Raw genomic sequence first — 23,221 nt, 5'->3', positions numbered from 1 at the left:
TATATATTCATTGGCCCGTCCCTATATAAATCTAGGGTTAGGTGGATATGGGCATATATAAGTTGCACCTCAATATATAGTGGATATGATATATAGTTAAATTTTAGTATGAAATCTGACATGAAACCTATATGGACAGGGTTCAATTCTTATTTTTTTTTCTTTTTTTTTTTTGGTAAAGACAGGGTTCAATGACCCGTAGCACAGGCAGGCGGCAGTAGAAGATCCAAATTGAAAAGAAAAAAAACTTAATAGTTGGAACTTTCACATCATTTTATTACATGACAAAATTTTATGAATCGTGATAAAATCTTTATCTTGAGAAAACTATGGAATAGATCTTTTCCATTAATAATAGCATGAAATTATATTACTTGTATCTTTTTATGAAAAATAAAATAATTCTTTAATGAAAAATAAAAATAATTGAATTAAAGAAAAAAAAAACATGCAAGAGAGTAATATCAGAGTTCTCCGATGACCTCACCCTTACATTGTTAGATCTGGCTCAATAGGCCAAATACTTGATTTTTAGAATGACTCAACTAAAAATCTTTAGAAACAAGAGTAAAAATCTTAAGCTTTGGATAAAAAAACTGATTACTTGATTTCTAGAATGACTCAACAACTACTGGGAGTCTGGGAGAGGGATCTCAATAGAGATGATGGTGCCGGATGGTTACTTCACCCTCTAGGTCATCTATTATCTAGATATGATTTGTTACATGAGCAATTTTCTTTTCTGTTTTTCTTGGTTAATGGAGCTTTTCTTTGCTTGGGAGAGGGTGTTATGTTTCATTTTAATCTTGTTGTTGTTGTTGAGGTTTATTTGTTGATGTTTAGATCTCTTAGTAGGTGAAGGGAGAATCCCTTCACCCACTAATTGAAATTATTTATGTATGTAGTTACCAAACGGCATCTCATTTCATACTCTTTTATGCCTAATAGTTGCCAAACATTTTATTTATTTTTTTGATAAAAAATGATTTTCATTGATGATTTTTAAAAATAGATCATAAACAAAAAGAAAAATGATGCCAAAAACACCTTGCATTATAATTATAACTCAAAAGGCAACCACGCTGAAGAAGGAAAGAAAACGTGGTCAACTGATCAATAACGACGGCTCCTTTATTTTTTAAGATTCTAAACCCCCTTTCCCAACTATCCCATCTCTTAATTACTAGCAAATACTTATTGTTGAAATTTATTACACCAAAGAGAAGAAGATCGAGAGAGTGGATGAGAATACTACAACCTGGCACGGCTAACCTTAATATGTAGTGAATGTTAGGTTTATCTACCAAGAAAAAGAAAGGCAATTGCTACAATGATCCTTATTAATTCATGAAATAGACTTCATAACTAAACCAATTTGACCCTAATGACATCATCATGCTATTTTGATTCTAAATTTAACCGTATGTAGGTTAATTTAATCCATAATCCTACCTGCAATGAAGGTTTTACGTCGATTAAGAAGACGGAAATTTTTAATAGCTTTTGTGGGTTTGGAGATCGAAGAGATATAAGAGTTCGTCCTCCATTTTTTGAGTGGGTGCTTGTAAGTTCAAGTATCAAATTCTATTCCATGGGTAGGGGGAATAATTAGTTTAAGTGATTCAACAATATAGTGACTGTTCTTATGCCGCTATTAGTAGATCAAACGCTCCTCTTTCTTTGATCATTCGGATTTTGAAGTAGATCTTTCCTTAGTCGAGTCAGATCTTGTCTAGAGATTTCGTTTGCTATTGGAGTCAGTAGCCCCAATTTTTTGCTAATGGATTGGACAACTTGGTTGGATCAACCTATCGGATTTGATACTTGTCATTTTTTTGGGTTTTTTTATTGATATTTTGGAGATTTTGACACTCTCTAGACCCTGCTAAATGCGGGAGCCTTGAGCACTAGATACGACCTTTTTTTTTATTTTGGGGATTTTGACTGATCCCTACCGATTTTTAATATTTTATTAATATTTCTAACAAATCCAAGGGCGATCTAGTAAAACCTGGGTTTTGATAGTTTTTTACTGATCCAAGCCGAGTTTGACCGATCCCGAGTCCGATACCTAGATTTTGAACCTTTCAAGGGCTCACATCTGCTTGAAACTAGTAACCCATATTTTATATCCTCATGTGGCAAAATAATAACAAATAACCTTAACCCCATGTGTTATACACAGATTTATTTAAAAAATTGTTGACATATTTGTTTGTTTTTTTTGCTAACACATTTGTTAACATCTTTGTTTTTCTCAGAGCCACTGGTGAAGGTTACACTACCCCCCCCCTTCCCCTTTCTTTGTCTCTTCCTCATACATATGAAGTAACCTCTCATCCCACTATTTACAAAATCGTTCATCACTTCATTATCCCTCATTGGTGTGCCACACTATCCTAGGATTCACAAACCCCTATATACATTCTCCAAAAGACCCTCTTAGTACCATTTCCATATACATATAAAGCCCTACAGTGAATGGATTCCCATATCACTATGACTTAAGGAAAACTTGATCCATGATTTTTTATAGAAAATTGCTCTTGGAATTAACCGTAGATGATACACTAGCACTCTCTCTATCTCCCTCCTCTTTATATGAAAAATAACTTCTTTGATGATACATCTCCTATCTCCTCCTCTTCATATGAAATAACCTCTTTGCCCCTATAAATATGAAACCAATTCAACAGACCACTTGCTCAGACCAAAATTTTCCACTTCTCCTTTTTTTCTATATCTGACAAAAATACATAAGCATTAACGCCTCTCTTTTCTTCCCAAGGTGAGAATGAAATAGCAGTCTGGAATCATTTGGTCCTCAAGAATGAGCACATGGGTTTGTAAATATTTCGGATTAATCTCGAATGGCTTTATTAGTTCTTGATTGCTTATCCTTCAGACCAGGTCAAGGACCATATCAAACGAGACTTTGCCTACAATAGTTAGTACTTGGCTGGACTGAAATAAGATAGTACAACACGACTCAAAAAGGAAGTAAAAATTTAAAACAAATGTTTCATAAAGTCCAACTCTAATTTATGACCTTGTCTGAGGTTTTTTCTCCCATCAATTCCATAAAAAAGGAGGGGGGAAATTATCTCCTCAATTTACCTGCCTGTCAATTTTCTCAATTCCATCTAATAGGGAGAGGTGGATTTCACCTGGGGAGTGTGTTCGGGCATGGGGTAGGGTGATCATTTTTGCACCCCCTATTAGATGGAATTGAAGAAATTGATGGACAGGTAAATTGAGGGGATAAAGATCCATAAAAGGGGAGGGGTACTTGTAAACTCTTTCTTTTAAGGTTTATTTGTTTTTGTTCATTAAAAAAAAGAGAGGAGGAAACAGGTAGGAGTGTTTATATCATTTTGGATTGGATGGGTATTTATGTCAATCTATCTACATTTAATGTCCATAGTATACATAGTTACAAATGTACACAACATGACTTTGCTTAGAAAAAATGAAACAATAACGAGTCAAAAAGCCCTCGAATTGAACAAAAGCTAATATTGCTTGATCTGCCAATTATATTATCATAGGTCCACAACTAAGCAATATTTGTTTTGCCAGGTTCAGGTACGCAAAGTGATTTTTGCTTTTTCAGGGTAAGAATGGTAGAGAATATGTATCGATCAAATAAAAATATTTTAAGGGCATTGTTAAAAAGAATTAATATATAATAAGGGGGACCGTTCTCTACGTGGGATGCAGGGGCCACGCTGCACGCGCCAGCCAATGAGGGGATGCGCTATGGTACATTGGGCAGTGGAATTTTCGCCATACATGGGGGCATGGTGATCATTCCGCCTCCCGCTGCGCATGGGCGTGACCCCTACATCCCACGCAGGAAACATTTTCCCATGTATTAAAGTGTATAACTTATTTATTAAATTTCTTAAAATGATTTTCATTTCAAATTTCTGGATGAAAAAAAAAAAAACTGATGCAACTTGGTCCATGATGCATTTTCTACCAATTGAAGACTCTAAAACCATCATATGATTGGAATATTTTCCATCCTCTATTACTAAAGTCTACGTTTTGTTATGTACAATTCATAAGAAAGGAAGAAAAAAAAAGTATAAAAAAATAAAATAAACTTAATAAGTAAAAGTGGATTAATTTTTATTTTTATTTTTTATCCATTGAAACATAAGGACCCTAGTCAATTAGAACCGAGCCGGAGTCCCCTCCAGACCCATATTAATTTGACTCCACCTTCTACACCAGAAAAAAAAAAAAATTTGACTCCACCACTAAACCAATACAGTCCAGTCTTCTCAAGAATATCAATATTGTCTTCGTTTTGACCTTGGAATGTGCCTCTATTCCTCACCCACCATGTTTTGAACACTTTTTTCCTTTGTAGTCTCAATTTCTAAATTTCAAGTCTAGACTCAGAGCACTACTGAGTATTGAGCTCAGACTTCACCACTAATGCACGGGAGCATCTGCAAATTGTTATGTGCCTAATGGGGTCCATTCTAGTGTATGAGCGTTAGATTGAACCCATCTAGTATGAGATAGGCTAAAGGGTTTGATTTAAAACATTCCATTAGCTTCGGAGCTTTTGGTGTATCGTAAAGTACCTAACATTTGGTATCAAAGCTTGGCACCACGTCACTGGTTCGAATCACGGAAAGAGCTACCTAGCGCAGAGTGAAAGCCGACAAGAAAGGGTTATCTGCCACCAGGCAAAAACCCTAGAACAGAATGGAGTCACTTGGAAAGGGCTATTTATCGCCAGAGTGAAAGCTATCTAAAGTGAGAGCCGCTTGAGGACGACGGCTGCGAAAGCGTGGTGATCTGTTATGTGCCTAATGGGATCCACTCTAATGTATGAGTGCTAGATTGGATCAGCCTAATATGAAAAAAGGTTAAAGGACTTGATTTAACATATTCCACCAACTTCAAAGCTTTTAGCATATCGATCAAATACCTAACACAAATGGTGATAGAAAAAAGACAACAAAATGGTTTTTGCCAAGCTGTAAAAAGCATTTGGGTTTAGACCTTTTTTTCCTTTCTTTTCCCCAGTTTAACATTTGGGCTTAGAGTTACAGTACTAGAAGTTGGTTGTGGTTGTCCAAATTAGTCTTATGGCTACAACTTGGATGGGCGTAACACCTGAACCTACCCAGGCCCAACTACCTAGCCCAGCCTCTCGGCTAGCTCAGGTTTAGAAAGAATGTAAAACAGATAATAATGATATCTATTGGGTTTAGGTTGAGGCAACCCAAACAAAAAATTAACCCGAGGTCCTAATGTAAATGTGTCTACGTATGATATAACTTATAGTAAGATTGTTAACAAGGGTTTTTTTTGTATGTTGTAACCACGATTGGTTATATTGAGATTGTAACCAGGTGGAATTGCCTTCTTTGTACATGTAAGGGTGGTCTTTTTTATATTGTAGAGGTAGAAATAGTGTTGCACACCCCATTACTAATAGTTCAATGACATCTTATGGACAGGGAACCAATCCAGCTAACTCGATTTCCCGAACAAGGCTCTTCCAATATTGAACTCCCAACTATCCCTCTCTAACACACAATAGTGGTCTACAATCTGCTAGGGGTGTCAATAAAGCCTGGCTGGCCTGAATCCATCCTGAGCCCGGCTCGGACCCGATCCTGATTTTTCAACCCTGAGGGTGGGTTTGGGTTTAGTTATAGTCTGGTCCTGGTAGGGTCAGGTCAGGTCAGGGTTTAAATCCCGGGCTTAGCCTGACCCGGCCCAACCCGACCGTGTATTAATTATAAGCATATAATATTGCATATATATATTTTGGTCTAATATTTATTTATATATATAGCCTAATAAAAAAATTAAAAAACAAAAGACAATAAAAGCCCTAAAGGCACATGGGATTATAGACAAAATCAAGGTCAGGGTCAAGGTCAAGACAGGGTCAATTAGGGCCAACCCGACCCTGCCCGACCCTATCAGGTTCAATCAGGGCCAGGTCGGGTTAGGAAAAACCCTGGAAGGATCGGGATTGGGTTGAGGGTTTCTGTGCCCTGGCAGGGTCGGGTCGGGTCAAGGTTTAGGTTAAGGCCTTTAGGGTTGGGTTAGGGTTTAGGGCAAGCCCGGCCCAACCTGACCCATTGACACCCGTACAATCAGCTAGTGTGTGAATCCAACAAGCCTTTAGGCAGAGTAAAGCTAAACTACGAGCACCTTTGTATGATGTCACGCCCTATAGTTTTTCAGCTTGGTTCTAGCAATGTGGTTGAATGCATTCCCTTTTCCAATCATATTCCCTTTTTCTCAACCATTATGTAGAGAGTCGTTAGCGAGGGTAAGATTAGGATAACGTAGCCCAGTCATGGTTTAAGGTACCGGTCTTGGTCGGTATCAATTCAATATCGATCCGGATTGGCTTGAATCAATCCAGATCGAATGGAATTGCCCTTTTTTTTTTTTCAATAAAAATTGGTTTTATTATTTTTTACTAGTTTGTTACCAAAAAAAAATATATTTGGGATCGGCCTTGATCCAATACTGATCTGATCCAGGCAAATCACATGATCCGATACCAAGATTACGAATCATGGCCCCAGGTGAACATAGAGAACAATTTGAACCTTTGATTGGAATTTTTTGTAGGGAAAATGATGTACATTTTTGGTAGTATATGTCCTCTCACCTCTTCCTCTCTCCACTGTGCTGATCCCGATCCAATCCGAACTAATCAACTAATCCAATAATGAGATTACGAACCATGTCTCCAACTGAACACAACAACAGTAAACTGCTGTTAGTGTGCTTTCCTACTTACCCAGTTATGCCGTGATGGCATATATTTACTATATAGAAAGAGGAGGAGAATGGTAAGATAAAGGAACGGGAAAGATGCCATCATACAAGTGGATTTTGCCACGTGTAATAGTTTGTAATCTTGGATTTATGTAGAAACTAGTTTGCAACTCCAATGATTTTTAGCTAATAATTAATTTAAGCGAACAAGTTCTTTGTCTGATAGTGAGATTCCTACGTTAACGTAAGATCAATGGAAGCATGAAGACGCATCACTAGAGGTGGAATTTCATCTTTTCATAGGGGTAGAGCAATCATTTAGCCCCATCATGTGTCTTGATATAAGGCCACACTTCTAGATAGTCTTTTTCTACTTAATTTGGAAGATTCAAATTAGGATCTGGCTCCTCTCCACTGAGTGGAGAACCCAATGAAGCAATTGACGGTTGGATTATGCTGCACACATCTCAACGCATATCTAATCAACCGTTAAGATGTGTGTGGCGTAGTCCAACCGTCGAATACCTCATTGAACTCTTCACTCAGTGGAGAGAAGCCCAATCCTTCAAAACACCTGTTTTTTTTGGTTAATCTATTCAATTTTGTACATGAACTTTCATGCGTTGTCTAGAAAGTTTTTAGACCTCGTTTCATTATCTAAAACTCTTTTAAGCTCTCTACCTTCTTGAGAGTGTCTCTTCCTTTAAATTTTATCTCTTTCTCTTCTTGATAGACTTTGTCTCCTCACAACTTCTTCAAACTCTCTATTGACATTTGAAACCCCCAAAACCTTACTTGGATTTTGGACTTGTGATTTATAATCCCAGCATTGAAAAGCCCCGTTTGGACTTTGTATACGAACCCCTGCCGGCATGCCCTATTGGCTGTCCTAACGTAATTCCGTGGGGATGAATTGGACATATTCAGTCGTCTACTCTTGTCATTTGAGAATAAAGTGGTCAGCGGTCATTTTTGAAAACCTAAACCTCCACCTCCATGGCTCCATCTATTCTACCAATGCAGCTTCTCTGATAATTGTGAAAACTCATCGGCTTATGGGGAAAATACACAAAACAAAAAAAAGGGTTACAGCTTTTGGTCTTGTCATTTAGCAGAGAAAAAACCTTGAGTCGAGTTGGGGGCAGAGAAAAAGCTCGAGTTGGGTTGAATTGAAATCACTGTGGTTAGGGTTTTGTTTTTGTTTTGACGACTAGGTGAGAGACCAAAAGGGCAAATTTTGAAATTTGTTTGCTGTTTTGATATTTCCAGTTCCACGCTACAGCGCCCACTATTAGGTCATTACTCCCATTACTATCAATAGTCACTACTACTACTACTACTATCATTACCGCGAGTCTACAACTACAGAACCTCTTTAAATGAGCCCAACCTCACCCGCTCCACTCTTGTACTACTGTTGCTTCGTCGGTAACAGTAACAGACTCACAGTAGTAGGAGTTGCAGGCGCCGTTCCCCGTTTTTGGTTTTTTTTTTATTTTTTATCCTCATCCTTTCTAATTCTATTTTTGTTCTCTCTCTCTCTCCCCCATACCTCTTATCAATAGTCTCTATATAAAATTATAAACAAAGCTTTCTTCTCTTTACAAAGTGCCTGGGAGTTGGGAGAGAAGAAAATGGTGGGTTTTGGCTTCGCTGATAGTTGTTTATGCTGATTTTTCACAGAGATTGCTTGAATTTCATATTGGTTTTTGTCTCTTTTAGGTGGGTCTATCCTCTTTTCCTCACTGGCTTGAAGTTCTTCTCGGAGAGAAATTCTTTTACCCTTGTTTGATTCATGAGTCCACTAAGAAGAATGAGAAAAACATATTTTGTTTGGATTGCTGCATCAGTATCTGTCCTCACTGCCTATTTCCTCATCGCTCTCACCGACTCTTACAGGTTTCTAAACATAACCTTAAGTTTCTTACCTATTTTACTTCCTCTGTTAAATCCTGAGTTTCTTCCTTTTTTATTCTTCAGATACGGAGGTACGTTTATCACGACGTGGTTCGAGTGGAGGATATTGAGAAATTAATCAACTGTAACTTCGTTCAAGTAATTTCTTGGTTTTTTATTTTTTCCCCAAAAAAGAAAAACTTAGTTTTATTCAATCAATCAGCATCTCACTAACTTAGTTTGTTTCTTTGCGATTACTAATTTTACAGTCTTACACTACGAACAGCGCAAAAGTGGTGTTTTTGAATCAAAGGCCTCAATCTAGGCCTTTCAGAGGGTCCGGGAACGTCTGCACTATCTGTGATAGGAGCCTTCAAGACCCATATCTCTTCTGCTCTCTCGCGTGCAAGGTCCGAAAACTTAAATTAGAAGAAGAATTTTTAATAAAACCTCTCTGGTTACACTCTACTAATATTTTCATCTGGGTTTCTGTTTGAAATTGCTATTATTAATTGCAGGTTCATCATTTGATGAGGACTGAAGGTGGGCTGTCGAAATATCTATACGACTGCAAATTTCTTCCTTTACCAGAAGGCGCTAAGGGAGAGAGCTGCGACCTCGACGAAGGCCAATTGACGCCTGACTCCGTCCTTGAATCGCCCGGATCTTTAGGCACTTCGTCCGGGTCAAGCGCAAGCTGTGGTGCAGTGGGTTGCAAGACCCTTGCATGCACTGCTACCACAGAGTTTGTGAAGAAGAAACGAAGCAGCATTTCAGCCCAACGGACACCTTATCGGCCGACATGCCTGCGCGTATCGGAAATCTCTATAAGCTTGAACCGACGAAAGAGCTTGCCCCACCGGTCGCCTCTATACTGATACGGAACTGGTAAGGTATAGTAATTAATAGGTTTCTGAAAAAAGGAAAAGGAAGGACTGAGGGAGGATTTTCAATGTCTTTTTCGATACTCAGAGATGATGGTCTCCTACGGGAGAGGAGTGAAGAAGCAAAACCTCCCAGTTTTGTAGGGAATTTAATTTCTTTTCTTTCCCTCCTTTTTTTCTTTTTAAGCTCTTATTTAACTCAGACGCATTTACTTGCCTTTTATTTTTTCTTCAATAGTGTGAATAAAAGTCCAACAAAGATTACAGAGAGCAGAGGGAGAGGGAAGGAGGGGGGCCCTGTCTGAAGTTTTGTTTTGTCTTTTCTAACTTTATTTCCCTCTTTCTACTTCCTAATTATGTGTTCTAAATTGCTGGGTTGTTGGGTTATATAATATACCTTTCAGTGTTTAGGGGAAGAACTGTGGTCTGCTAGATGGGGGTTTTTATAGCTGGTCTGGTGAAATAAATTATACTGTTTTGTTTGATTTTGTAAAGACAAAGAGTGGGAGGTTTTTTTTTTTGTTTAAATTTGAAATGAAGTTGGATTCCATTTTCAGTCTTATATAGAGGGATAGTTAGGGTATTATGGAATGTACCTTGTTAGGTTTTGAAAGAGAAGAGTGAGGGGTGGGGGATAGCATACAGCTGTGCCAATTTTTGGGGAATGGGAAGAAGAGCAGAAAAGCTGTTTATGTAATTGGGTCTCAGGTTATTACCAAAAAAAAGAAAAATTGGGTCTCAGGTTGGCTTGGAAATGGGACCCTAAAATCTGTAGGAACTGTACAGGCTTGACTATGACAGTCTCACTTCTCAGAGTGGCCTTGAGTTTGAAAAATCCCTATAATACCCTTCCCTTCTTTTTTGTCTCTTATCTCTTCCTCATAATAATACTGGAAAGCAAAAAATTATTAATTACTTGGTTTTTTTTTTTTCACAAGTGCCTTTGTTTGTTTAGAAAGTTCACACAGATACTGATAATAGTTCTAATGTCTTAAAATTTGTGTTTGTAAACTCTATTTAAACACTATGCACTTAGTTGCTCTTATTAACTATAGAATTCAATTGCAATATTGCATCATTTGGAAGTAAAGATGAGTGAATAGGGGGTGGGTATGGGCGCTGGAAGATAGATCATGGATGAGGTCAGAGACTTTAGAGTGGAAATATTCCATTCCATTTTTATTATAAGTTTAAGGTATGCCCTATATAATTAGGGGGGGTTTTTCCCCCTTAGCCACCTGATAGCATAAGCAAGTAGTTGATATCTACCTGATGGATCACACGTGGACTAAGATGCATGGGATTGAGCACAAGGGTTTGGGACACGTGTAGTATTCACCTTGGGTTATTCATATGCATGCATGCGTGATGCTCTACCTCCTGACAGCTTCATTGATTGGATACCTCATATGATGTTTCCAACCCATGAGTTTTATTTATGTTTCCCCGAAGGCGGGACCAACCTATGTTAAGACCTTATGCTTGAAATAGCGGGGAACCAACTGAAGGCTCGTGATAAGTGGCAGGTAGGTCTTTAATGTAGATTGTCCTTCATAATATCATCAAGCAGTGTATAAATTTTTTTGTTTGTTTGGTAAGCTGAGCTTTACTGATGAGAATGTGTAGTAGACAATTCCGAATTACAGCTTCTTGATAAGGGTGTCAATTTTGAAAAAAAAACAAGAAAGAAGAAGATTTAAGGATAACGGTGTCAATTATTGTATTTTTATCTGTTCCATTTCCTGTTCGCTCTATATATATCTTCAAGTTCCTCTATTAAGGGGGGGGGGGTGGGGTGGATCCCATCTGGACAATGTGTTTGGGTAGAGGTAGGATGGTCAATTCTGCCCACTCTATTAATGGGGAAAGGGATTTGCCCAGAAAATGGAGCAAATAAAGGTCCGTTAATTGGTCCAGTCCTACGCTATTGTTATGGTTCCTTGGCAGTTCCCAACTTCCTGTCCCAAGGAACACGACTAGGGTTTTGGGATCAAGGACCATTAACAAATGGGTGGATCGTTTTTTGTTTCTAATTGGTTTTAATCAGTTTATAATTAAAAATATATATATTTCCCTATCACATGTTACATATATTAAGTAATATTATAATATGAATCACATATGCATCCTACTATCATTTTTTTCTTTCTCAAATCATGGTAGTCTGTAATACATTTTGTTTTCTATTCAATTAATAAGTAGAAACACCACTATCCTCACAAATAATCAGCTGGGTGTTAATTCTCATGACCTTTAAGTCTACCCGGTTGCACAACGCACATTGCCCCTATGCCTAGACATAGGGGTATGCAAAATGACCGTCGCACTCTTGGTCATTTCCACCATTTCCAAGATGGTGTAGTGGTCATTACGCATGCCCTGTATGTTGTGCAATCGGGTAGTGTTCATTCTCCCATTTAATATATAGGGTTAGGATATGCATTTGTTTTGGTTCCTAGTTGGTCTCTGGGTTCAGTTTTGGAACCATTGGGAGATTAATAACTTAATTGATAGATCTAAAATTGGACCAATAACTTAACGATAAATTCAAAATTAGCCTAATAAGTCATTGGGTGTGTCGATTCTGATTTTTTGTAGGTTGGTTCCGGTTTGATTTCCAGTTCTGGTGCTCAATTGACACCCTTATGTCAATAAACCATGGAGTGGAAATTGACTAATCAGTCTTACATGTCAAGGATCGGGCCCTCCTAACAAGGGAATCAATCAAACGGTTTCCTCTCTTGGAATAAAAGAAAAAGTATATGATTCTGAATTCGATGTCAAATAAGTGATACCCTAGATAATAGGGATCACCATAATTGGTGGGTTGGTGCAATGTGCATATATATGTCATAGATTTTGCTTACCCAAAGCGAACAAAAAGAAGGGTGAGGAGAGGGATCGGTACTTGATAAGTGAAGGGTGCCAACAGTTCGATTTAAAATACATTACGTGGAAATTGAAACTGAATACGAGCATGTGTTTTCAAACCATAACCGAACTGTGTCGGTTCGGTGTCAATTCTATTTTTATTCCATTTTGTATTAGTTTTGACCTTGATGTGCATTCGGTTTAGGTCCTATTTTAGGTCTTTAGGCAAACTTTTTACATCTTTACAATTAAAGAACCCGTTATGTGTTAAGAGTCATAATCTGCTAAACTTTGTTTCAAACATTAAAATGGAATAAAATTTATCATAATTAAAAATATAAAAAATAGAATATAATACGGTTTCCTTATTTGGTATGAAAATAGTACTTTTGTTTGGTTTGACGGTTTCAATCATGAAACCAAATTGTTCGATTTGACGGCTTCAATCATGCAATCGAATCGAACTGAAGAAAATTTTCAGATTTTAAAACCGATTTAATTCAATTCGGTTTTAAATGGCTGGTTTCAGTTTTGATTTTCGATTTTGGCTTCAAATCGATACCCTTATGATAAGCTACCCGTTTGTGTTGGTTTTTTAATGTCTAGCCAATGGTGAGCCTGAAGTGAGAAAGGAGCACTTTACTACACGCCAAATCAATAAAAGGGAGAGGAGAATTTGGTGGATGTTTATGAGAGTTGTACATGGCGGCCTGCATCTTAACAAGGTGAGTGAGGAGGATCATGGTTTGAGGTATCGAATTGGATCGATCAAAAATCGTCAGATTGGTATCGGTCTTAACCAATCCCAAATAATGACATATTCGACTAGCTATTAGTGGATTGCTCCCCGGATTGGTCTACTTGGTTGGATCGGTCGATGCAATCTGATAAGTGTGACAATTTTTTTGAGGAGATATCCTCGTTATTGCTTGTTGGGATTAATTAGAACTCATTCCTTATAAGCCTACAAATCAAACTACTCATCATATCCGATTTAAGATCGATTTCTTTTGGGCGGAACACCAACCGGAAAATAGGATTTTCCCTCGAACTATCCCTCGGTCTTGGGATCGATCAAGGGCGATACCGATCCAATACAAATCCGGATTGGTCAAAAGCTAGTCAAAATCGGGTATTGCAGGATCGGTATTGATATAGGTCGAAAATATTAAAATTGGGTAAGAAATTGTTAAAATATTAATAAAAACAGAAAAAAATGGTTCACCATAGGGAAAATCCCTAGGAAATTTTTGATTCCCACGTATATTCTCATGTGGAAGCTTTTAAGGCCAAGGTTCTAAAATTTGGATTTCGATCAGTCAGAAATCGAGTTTGTTTCGGTTTCGATCATATCTTGGTCGAAACTTGGGATTTTCTTCAAACTAACTCGAATCTTAATTTCGAGGCCTGGAAGTTATTTTTTTGCCCTGATTTTTGTTGTGCTGCCTATTTTTGACATTTTAAACCCAATCCATGCATAAATTTTGCATAGAGAACATTAAAAATAGTGCTTGTGGTTTTGATCTAAGTTTGTTACTATATATTGTTCTTGGATATGGTATCGAATAAGGTTTGATCGGAACATACTCCTTTAATATTAATCAGATTTAAGTAATCTTAGATTTGTTGTGCGTGAATGCTGTCAAAATCTTTTTGAATGAAAATATTTTTTTGAACATTAAAACAAATGAATATTTTACCTTATTTTTTGTTTTTAATAATATTTTATCATATTAAGATTTTTGAAATGTTTAGATTTAAGAAAAACCCCAGCATTGAAAAATTAAAAATTACACCTTCCGTCAAAAATATAAATTTTGTTCTTGAACTAGGAAGTTGATTTTTTTCTTCTTTTAAAATTTGATTTTTTAAACTATTTTTATTGTATTCAAATAGGAGGTATTTATTTATTTATGAATAATATCTTAAGTAAATGAAATACAAATACAAAAATATTTACTTAACTGATATTAGATAAAACTAAGTGTTTGTCTTAGTGTCTGATATAAATACTTGTCTGTCCTAATTTTGAATCAAATTTCTCCTAATTTTGATAGACATATGTGTCGAAACCATTGAAATATAATCGAAATCAATCAAAATTGATCAAAACCATCAAAATTCAATCGAATCTAAAAAATTTTCCTTCGACTCCTCTCAAAAACCTAGGAAACCAAATTAATTCAATAATTTCAAAAGATCTCGATCGAGTTTTTCTAGCATATTTATTGGTGACTTTAATGGAAAGGAAAGGAGTTCCTCAACGTTAGTAGTACAATTGCGACATTTACAGCACCTCGCATGGGAAAACGTGTCTAAGGGGAGGGGGGAGGGGGTGTTGTCAACTTGTCATGTCCCACAATATTTGGGGCAATTGTGACGAGTCATACATATTGTATGGACAATGAAAAAGAGCATCTTCCTTTATTAGTAGCATAGGATACTGTCCTACAAGTATAGTGAGTTGGTTCTTGTCTTTATTTGTCCTGTAAACTCTTCAATGTTTTTAGCTTTCCAAACTACTCAGTGTCTTCCTTCCCAAAGAAATATGATAGAAACAAGACAAGACAAGATACGCATAAATAAGATTTGATCAGTTAGAGTTGATATAGTACAGTCAGGTATTAATTGGCCTTTCCCATACCCTCCTCTTCCACTCGTTCTACGCTATGCAGAATTGCAGACACCTCTTGCCTGCTGCACCAATTCATATAGGATTATAGGGGTATATAGGTTATTAGGGAAAAATTATCCTCTCAGGTTTCTGCCCAGTTTCCCTAATGCCTCTAATAAGAGGGGTGGATCCCACATGGATTCCCTGGGTAAAGCAATCATATCTTTCTCTTGTTTTTTTTTCTTTTTTTTCTTTTCCGTGGTTTAACATGAGAGTTTGACTATGTGAGCACTAGCAGCTTTGGGTAGTTGAGTTCGGTAGGATTGAGGAATATTTGTTAGGCCTTGGTGCATGTAATTTGTGAATATATATAGGGGAGGATTTCCTATAAATGAATTGTGTTCACCAATGAAGGGTTGGAAAATGATATCTTTCATATAGGTTCACGTGAAACCAACATGATCATAATAGGGGAGAGATCTATGTGAATCCTATTGTTTATTATGTGAGTGGGTATAAATTACACTAGAGTCTATACAAGAGTAACATAACAATCTTTTTCTCATATAGGGTGAAGTTTCTCTTCATTCCTTCCAATCCAAAGGGCAAACAATGAGTACAAGGCATCATTTGAAATGAACGCCTAAATGAGCTTCGCAATGCATTTGGATTTGGGTCACCCTAATAATGAATCCATTCCAAAATCAATTCAACATGGATTCATTAGTAAAAAGGTTTTTGCGACTTTTGAATTGTCAAAACAAGAACCTTATGTAAGAGCCAAATTGACACCCTTAAGATTACTTTAATGATTGAAGCAACTTTGAGATTAGTTGATTTCCAAGATCCCTTATATTGCTTCAATTAAGGGATAAGACGCTACCTAGTCGTGTGGCCCGCATAGCTCTTATGCCTAGACAAAAAAATAACACGAAAGTACCATGCTACCCCATGAAAAGAAGAAAATTCTGTCCAGGACGATGCTTGCACAAGCATTCCCATGGCCTCATGAAAGGTTCCTATGGCCAATATGAATAGTTGATTTGATATATCACTCCCTTAATTGGTCATATATCAAATTTCAAAGTACAAGCCAGCCACATGGTTCTCCTTGTATTTTAAACCATTTAAGTTAATATTTTTTTATATTTATATTTTGAATTTTTACACAAGCTTTGACTATGATTTTTGCCACATGTAGAGTCCATTTAGACTGATATTTTAAATCCATATCTAATAAAGATTTTGTTGTTTTGATTTGTTTCGGGATGATGTGGTTTGGGGAATTTTGATTGGCCTTACTTTAAACAAATGAAAAAATTTCTATTTAATGGAGCAATAACCATAAAAGTAAGTTTTCCTTTGCCCATAAAGAATGGGCTAGTGATGTAATTTTTACCAAAAAAAAAAAAAAAAAACTAGTGATGTGATCTCATTATTGGAGTTGTGTACCACCATCATATTCTCACCCCATATTTGCATAGCCAAAATTATTTCTCCCTAATGCAGTCGAGTCTAGCTTCTCTCAAAACTTTTCACGTTTTGGGGGAATCACACAAATTGACCAAGCAAACAATCACACAATTATCATAAACCATAAAATAAAATATAACATGGTTCCTTAATATGGTAACAGAGCCACGGTGCAAATGGCTTCCTAGACTACAATACAAATCTAGTTGAAGTATATTGCACACTCAATTTAGTATCACCCACTACAAGGAGCACCAACCCCCTCTATCAAGAACGCACTCACAATGGTAATGCTTCTATCCCTTGCTCACCTTTTGATTTTCCATATCTAATGGATCCTATTTTAATCTCTGTATGGTATACTAACAAATCTCTAAACAAGTCTAGATGGGCTTTTGGTATTTTGTAACTTTTAATCTCAAATTAAATTCGAGCCTAAAATGAAACACAAAGTGATAAAAGAATGTGTTTTAGGTTCTGTAAAATTAGAAGAATACTAACATGTCATTTCATTGTAATTAAATGCATTACCTTAAAATCGCTTTTGATCCTATTTCCTTGTTTGTTTGGGTCTACAACTTCACCAACAAGTTGGCTTGGGAATTCTCTATAATGTAAATCATCTTCTTCTTTCCTCCTTAATATTGCTTATGTGATTTCCGATTTATGCAAATTGGTCCCAATTAGTTATTGTCAAATGCTTTAAGCAAGCAGAGGATGAGATCCCTTTATACAACGAAAGGTGCTTGTTAGGTTAGACTAACATAGAGGTATGGAATGTGTCCCGGAAATTTCAAGACACAATCAAGGAATCTTTCGGATAGCTAAGGTCATGGCACTCTCTATAATTTTTTTCGCAGTTAGATATGTACTCTAGTTTTTTTTTTGATAAAAGATATGTACTCTACTTAAAGTGACCTCTAGTCAACAATTAGACTATTGAGATGGAAAACGAGACTATATGACCCCTCCCATCCCCGACTAAAGACCTCAAAGAGGCCCTCGGCCCCCTCAATCTAGGCTACCATGTCCTAAGCCTGGTTTATCATGACAGACTAGTTCCGGAGGGTATCGAACACCCGAAAGATACGGCTTGCTAGGACCAGGAGATGATACATTAGAGAAGGGCTCTTCACACCTCAGCTATGGTAGGCTACAACAATGACAGTCTTTCTAATACAAATCTTGCCAATAAACACAAGCTTGTAACTGAGGTATTTTATCAAACACCTAACCTACAGTCTAACATATATGTTCTTCGAGATAATGTAAACAAATGGATTACCTCTAAGCAAAGTAATTCTCCTCCTCTCACACTCGCTCTATTCTCTTCTTTACTTTTGTGGCTTTAGTCAAGGATTCAAAAAGACTTTAACACACCTTAAAGCTTTCCACACGCTCCTTGATTGATAATTTCTCTCACATACTTTCTTCTTTTCATAACCTAGTCCTCTCTTCCTCAATCTTCTATCCTTTTCATAATCCTTTTTTTTATTCTCTCCTTTTGCTCTAGGGTTTTTTGAACTTCTAGGGTTCTTCCCCCTCTTGGTAGCCCAAAATCCCCTCGCGAAAGTCATCCATTTCGTGGAGCCACTGACCATATAACATCAGGATCCACAAATAAGGACTTGTATACGCTTCATCTGGCCAATGAGCAGATCAATTAAAAATGTCATATCTTTCTCTTCCAATCTGAGATTGACTTGATTCTTGATGCAAATTAAAGCTTAAAAGGATACAACTTTTATGGTTTTAGGTCCAACACAAAATGAGTAAAAAGAGGTCCTAAATCAGCCTTGAAGCTAGTCTTGAGGCTCACAAACCATATCTGTTGATATCTGTTGTCCGTCTCATAATTTTCAACTCAGACATCGGATCAAGTTGATTCATGTTTCATTTAAAAGTTAAACTTAATTTCCGGTATAAAGCAGACAAGTTACTGCCCTGACACGAAACTTGTCATCTGCAACTCAGCTTGCTTCAAACATTGCATCCTAAATTATCAAGACTTTGGTGAATGTATGGATCTACTGAGGGTGTTGACAACAATGAAAACTCTTTACTGAAAAATAATAACTTTGCTCAACATCTTTCACAGCGAGTGAAAGGAACCTTAATCCATGACTATATACCTAAATTAACCCTTCTGTTAAAAAGGCTACAACTCATTTAAACGGACCAGCCATTGACATGTTTATCAAGGACTACCTACGAATACAGAATGTCACAAGAAATGGTTGGTTTGACAATTTTGACCGTTGCTCAATGCCAAACGGCCCATATTTACATTGATCATAATAACTATTCGATCATATGACTTCTATTGCCATATGATTGGAATCTACCACCAGTGAGAAATTGGCCAAAGCATGCCTTAACCCAAATTTTTGAAAGGGGATTGGCCGAGCTGCATCAGCCAGAACCGGCAGCAGCCGATTTTTAAAACCCTGTGAACAAACAAGCATGCAATGAATTCAACTCGTCACCCGAACCTGTTTCAGGGAGTTCCCGAAACAGCAGAAAGAACATCAGAACAAAGGTTCTATTCAGCCCTTAAAAAGTCTGGCATGCAGCAAACCCTTAGAAGCAGGAAACTCCATACAAATCCGTCACAGTTTCAACTTTCAAGAAATAAGTACTGAAAACCTATCTACTATGGAGATAACCCCAGTGATGAAGTCTTCCAACCTCTGACGCCGAAAGAGGCCTATGTTTTTCCCATTAACAAAACACAACACGAGAAGTGCGGAAACTCTCAACAGCCGTTCTCGTCCTCGAGGGCAACACTATCATTGTCTTCTTCATTAAGCATTTGGACAACCTTAGCCACACCAGCTGCAATTTCCTTCTGGATGCAACCCTCTGGCAGATCGAACTTCCTCCTCTTCATCGAACCTAGCTTTCCTGGAGGCTGGGGATCCACCACATCCAGCATCGCCTCCAACTCATCCAACATTGATTTCCTCGCTGCTCGAACCATTAGATCAGCTCCCTAATAATACCGAGGCAAACCAGCAACGACAAAAACCAAAAAAATAAACCCAATCAGAACCACAAATCAACTTGCAAAGTTCTTCAGGCAATTCTTATATACAGGAACCCATTGTAAACACAAGATTCCTGATCTACCCAGTATCAAACCCATGACAAGGCCGCAATCACACACAGAGCTACATCTACTAAATTGATTGAACAGAGAAAGATTGCAATACCTCAATTGCATCGACGGTGAGGAGGAGGACTATGATCTTCTCAGAGAACCTCTGGCGCTCCTCCGCATCACGGGCAATGCGGCTTCTGTAAGAAAAGTTGTTGAACGCCGCCCTGATCTCCTTCAACTTGCTCTTGGCCACAGCCAACTCTCGAAGAGCACGAAGAGCTTTCGATCGACGAATCAGATAAGCTCTGAAGCTCACCTGGATCATAATAGCTGCATCTTGAGGCGACAGCTCTTTCTTCTTCCCCTTGGCATCGGCCCTAATCCTCTGAGCGAAAGCCTTGCCAAGAATTTAACACAACAACACAGACAAAATGAGAACAAAGCGCTTGGACAGAAACGTTACGGGGTCTCTCAGAGCGTCAAAAGAGAACACGCAATAGCAAAGCGCTGTCAACATCTCAGAACCGTCCAATGCAAGTTTTAGACGGTTCGCTGCGCAACCTACAGCTTGGTTGCTATCAAGATGATTTCTCTAAAATCATTTACAACACGAGAATTAATCAACTTAAACCAACAAGTTTCAGATTGCTGCAAGTGAAAAAACTTAGAGTAAATTACTCCCCCCTCCCCTTGATTATGCTCTAATGACAAGCCCCTCCCCTGGGTATTGAATAATGACTCTCCCCTCCCCTGTATTAACAAGATTCTATCAACCGTATCCATTTTGACTGACGGTGTTAAAAATGCAAATAAAAAGACAATAATACCCCCATCTCTACCTCACTTCTTTCTTCTTCCTCCTGTAACCCCACCCGCCCCCACCACTCTGCACCACCGCCACCCCACTCTTCTTCTTCTTCTTCTTCTTCCTAATGCATCTCCGAAAGCTGTACCAGTTTCCATGTTTAGGTGTGAAAAAAGCTCGGCAGAGATTGGAACCCTTATAAAACTCAAGTTGGAGACTTAGAGCTCGTATGTCTACCAATTCATCATCGTCAAGACCGATCTCAATCACCTCTGCTAAGCTGTTACGCCATGAGAGGAGGTTGGAGTGGTGGTCATATGGCCCAACAAAGACCACCCATCTCTCTTCTCTCTTTAGGCTCTTGAGTATCCTTTCTCTCATGGTTGAAATCACTGTGATTCCCATAACCTCTTGAAGACGTTTGATTGTTGCAGTGGTGCCAGAGCCACAGAATATGAATGCATCATCTGCTCCTACGCCTAAGCAATTTTTAATGTATGTGGTTGCCTCCTTCACTATCTTAGTCGTCTTGTGCCCCACATAGCTGTCACTTGTATGTGTGTTCCCTGTAAATCAATTCAAAATGAAGTATTTTCCATAGAAAGGAACCAAAAGAGAGGGCTTTCAGTCAATCCATGGTGGTTATATGAGTCTATAGGAGTCAGTGGTGGAGTAAATGGTGGAGAAGGCATAGGAGTTAAAAATGGGGTCTCCACACTGGGGAGGATATCACTCAAGCTCCTACTTCTTGACCCTTTTCGGCTTTTTCCACTTCTGAATTTCCCATCATCGGACTCCAAATCTTCCTTCAAATCTTCTTTAATGGTGAAGAGGAATCGTGGAGGTCCACAGAGATTCTGCCGCATCAAGAGTTCCAAATCCATGGCATCATCTTCAAAGGGTTTCAGTAACAAATCCTTATGTGACTCAAAATGAAGGATAAGTTAATTCTCTGTTTTATGACCATGGGCTCTTGTAATTCTCACAGAGGTGCAGAGTTCCTGAGGGTTCAAGGTTGTGGAACTCGACAACGGTGGTTTGATTTTTTCCAGCAAAACGTATAAAATAGCTCTCTTGTAGGACTGTTGTAATCATCTTCAATCTCTCTGTTGGTGACCCTCTTTTTCCACCATAACAAATAGTAGAGCTTTGCAACAAGAGCTAAGAGCAGATAACCGAACACCAAAATTAGACCAATTCCTAAATCGCTCAAAGGCCTCATCCTTGCTCCGAATCACATTCCACATCTACATCGCTATTCTTTCTTCAAGATCTCGCTTCAATATCCAAAATTTCAGCTAGGTCTGAATTTTCCTGTACTACCAATCTCTCTGTTCTCTCATTGATCACCGGAAACGATCATCAGCAATCGTGAGACTGGGAGATCAGAGGGTTTGGCTTCGTTACTTTCCGCGATGAGCAATCGATGAGGGATACTATTGAAGGGATGAACGGATAGGACCTTGATGGTAGGAATATTACCGTCAATCAAGCCCAGACCAGGGGTGCTGGCGGTGGTGGTGGTGGTGGAGGTGGTTATTGTAGCGGTGGTGGCGGAGGCTATAGAGGTGAAGGCGGCAGTGGTTATGGACGTCGTGAGGGCGGCGGTGGTGGATACAGCCATGGTAGTGACCGTGGCTAAGGAAATGGTGGTGGTGACCGTGGCTACGGAAGTGGTGGTGGCGGTGGTGATGGTGACTGTTAGTCAAACTGGAGAAATGAGGTTTTTAGGGTTTTGATATGGTTAGGGGTATAATTGGAATATCACAAACATAAGGGTATTTTAGGGTTTAAATGAATATTTTTAGGGTGATGTCATCACTTAACAGTCATTTTTAACGGAATGGGTACGGTTGATAGAATCTTGTTAATACAGGGGAGGGGAGAGTCATTACTCAATACCCAGGGGAGGGGTTTGTCATTAGAGCATAATCGAGGGGAGGGGGGAGTAATTTACTCAAAAACTTATCCCTGAGCATTCGAAACTGCCCAATGCTGCTGCACCGAGTGGCAGTAAAGTAAATAGTACTGACCTGTCTGCGAACGATAGCCCGTTGATCACCCGGTTCATCGATCTCCACCACACGTTTGGATGACCCAGCTTTCGATCCCTTCTTCTTCGTCGTCTTCTTCTCCTTCCCCGAGTCGGAATCCGAGTCACTAAAGTCACCGGCGGGAGCCGTAGAGGTCTCAAAGGTATAGGAGCGGGTGAGCGGAGCGTCTTTGCCTTTGCCTTTGAACTCTGCCGTCCACTTGTAGTTCTTCTCAAGGGCTCCATGCTTAGCACCTTTTTTGGCTCCTTTGATTTCCGCCGTCCATTTGAACTTTCGATCAACGCCGTCCTTCTCAGCACCCTTGACCTCGGCCGTCCAAGAGTACTTTCGGTCCGGATTGCAGGTCTTTTTGTTCACGAATCGGTTGAAACCAAGCTCGAGAGCGGAAACCCGGTCGCAGAGGGTCCGCAGGTCGGAATCGGGAGCAGTTCGAGCCTGCAACCTCTTGTAAGAGGATGAAAGGGAGGTTCTCTCGATCTGGATGAGATCAGTGATGGAGTCGAAGATATCGCAGGGAGGTGGAGCAGTTGGAAGGAAACAATGGGCGGAGAGGTCCAAGGGGCAAGGGTTTGGGGTGAAGAGGTCGAGAGGTAGGCTGAGGTCGTCCACTTGGGGAAATGAGGTGAAAGTTAGGGTTGGACGGCTAAAGCAGGAGGTCTCCCTCACGAAGAGAGACGACGAAGGTTCAAAAATCTCGATTCTTCTGAATCGGCTCATCGTTTTCGGGGAGAGACAGCGCAGAAGGAAGGGTTTAGC

The 23,221-nt window shown here is 38.7% G+C and overlaps 2 protein-coding genes across 2 annotated transcripts; one reads left to right on the top strand and one right to left on the bottom strand.

Annotated features, from left to right (window-relative positions):
- Positions 1-6,562: 6,562 nt before the first annotated feature.
- On the top strand, positions 6,563-9,557 carry LOC122665994 (protein RGF1 INDUCIBLE TRANSCRIPTION FACTOR 1-like). Its single transcript, XM_043862110.1, has 5 exons — positions 6,563-6,628; positions 8,491-8,667; positions 8,749-8,823; positions 8,934-9,074; positions 9,183-9,557. The coding sequence occupies exons 1-5, from the start codon at positions 6,563-6,565 to the stop codon at positions 9,540-9,542; spliced, it is 819 nt and encodes a 272-aa protein (XP_043718045.1). The 3' UTR covers positions 9,543-9,557.
- Positions 9,558-19,205: 9,648 nt separating this feature from the next.
- Positions 19,206-23,221, bottom strand: LOC122663778 (BAG family molecular chaperone regulator 7-like). Its single transcript, XM_043859423.1, has 3 exons — positions 22,445-23,221; positions 19,719-20,003; positions 19,206-19,498 (listed from the first exon to the last, which is right to left on the bottom strand). Exons 1-3 carry the CDS (start codon positions 23,180-23,182, stop codon positions 19,262-19,264), a joined length of 1,260 nt encoding a protein of 419 aa, XP_043715358.1. The 5' UTR covers positions 23,183-23,221; the 3' UTR covers positions 19,206-19,261.

This window comes from Telopea speciosissima, chromosome 6 (assembly GCF_018873765.1).
Source record: "Telopea speciosissima isolate NSW1024214 ecotype Mountain lineage chromosome 6, Tspe_v1, whole genome shotgun sequence".
Taxonomy (NCBI): Eukaryota; Viridiplantae; Streptophyta; class Magnoliopsida; order Proteales; family Proteaceae; genus Telopea; species Telopea speciosissima.
The sequence above is the reverse complement of the archived record's forward strand: the minus strand, read 5'-3'. Positions and strand labels throughout refer to the sequence as shown.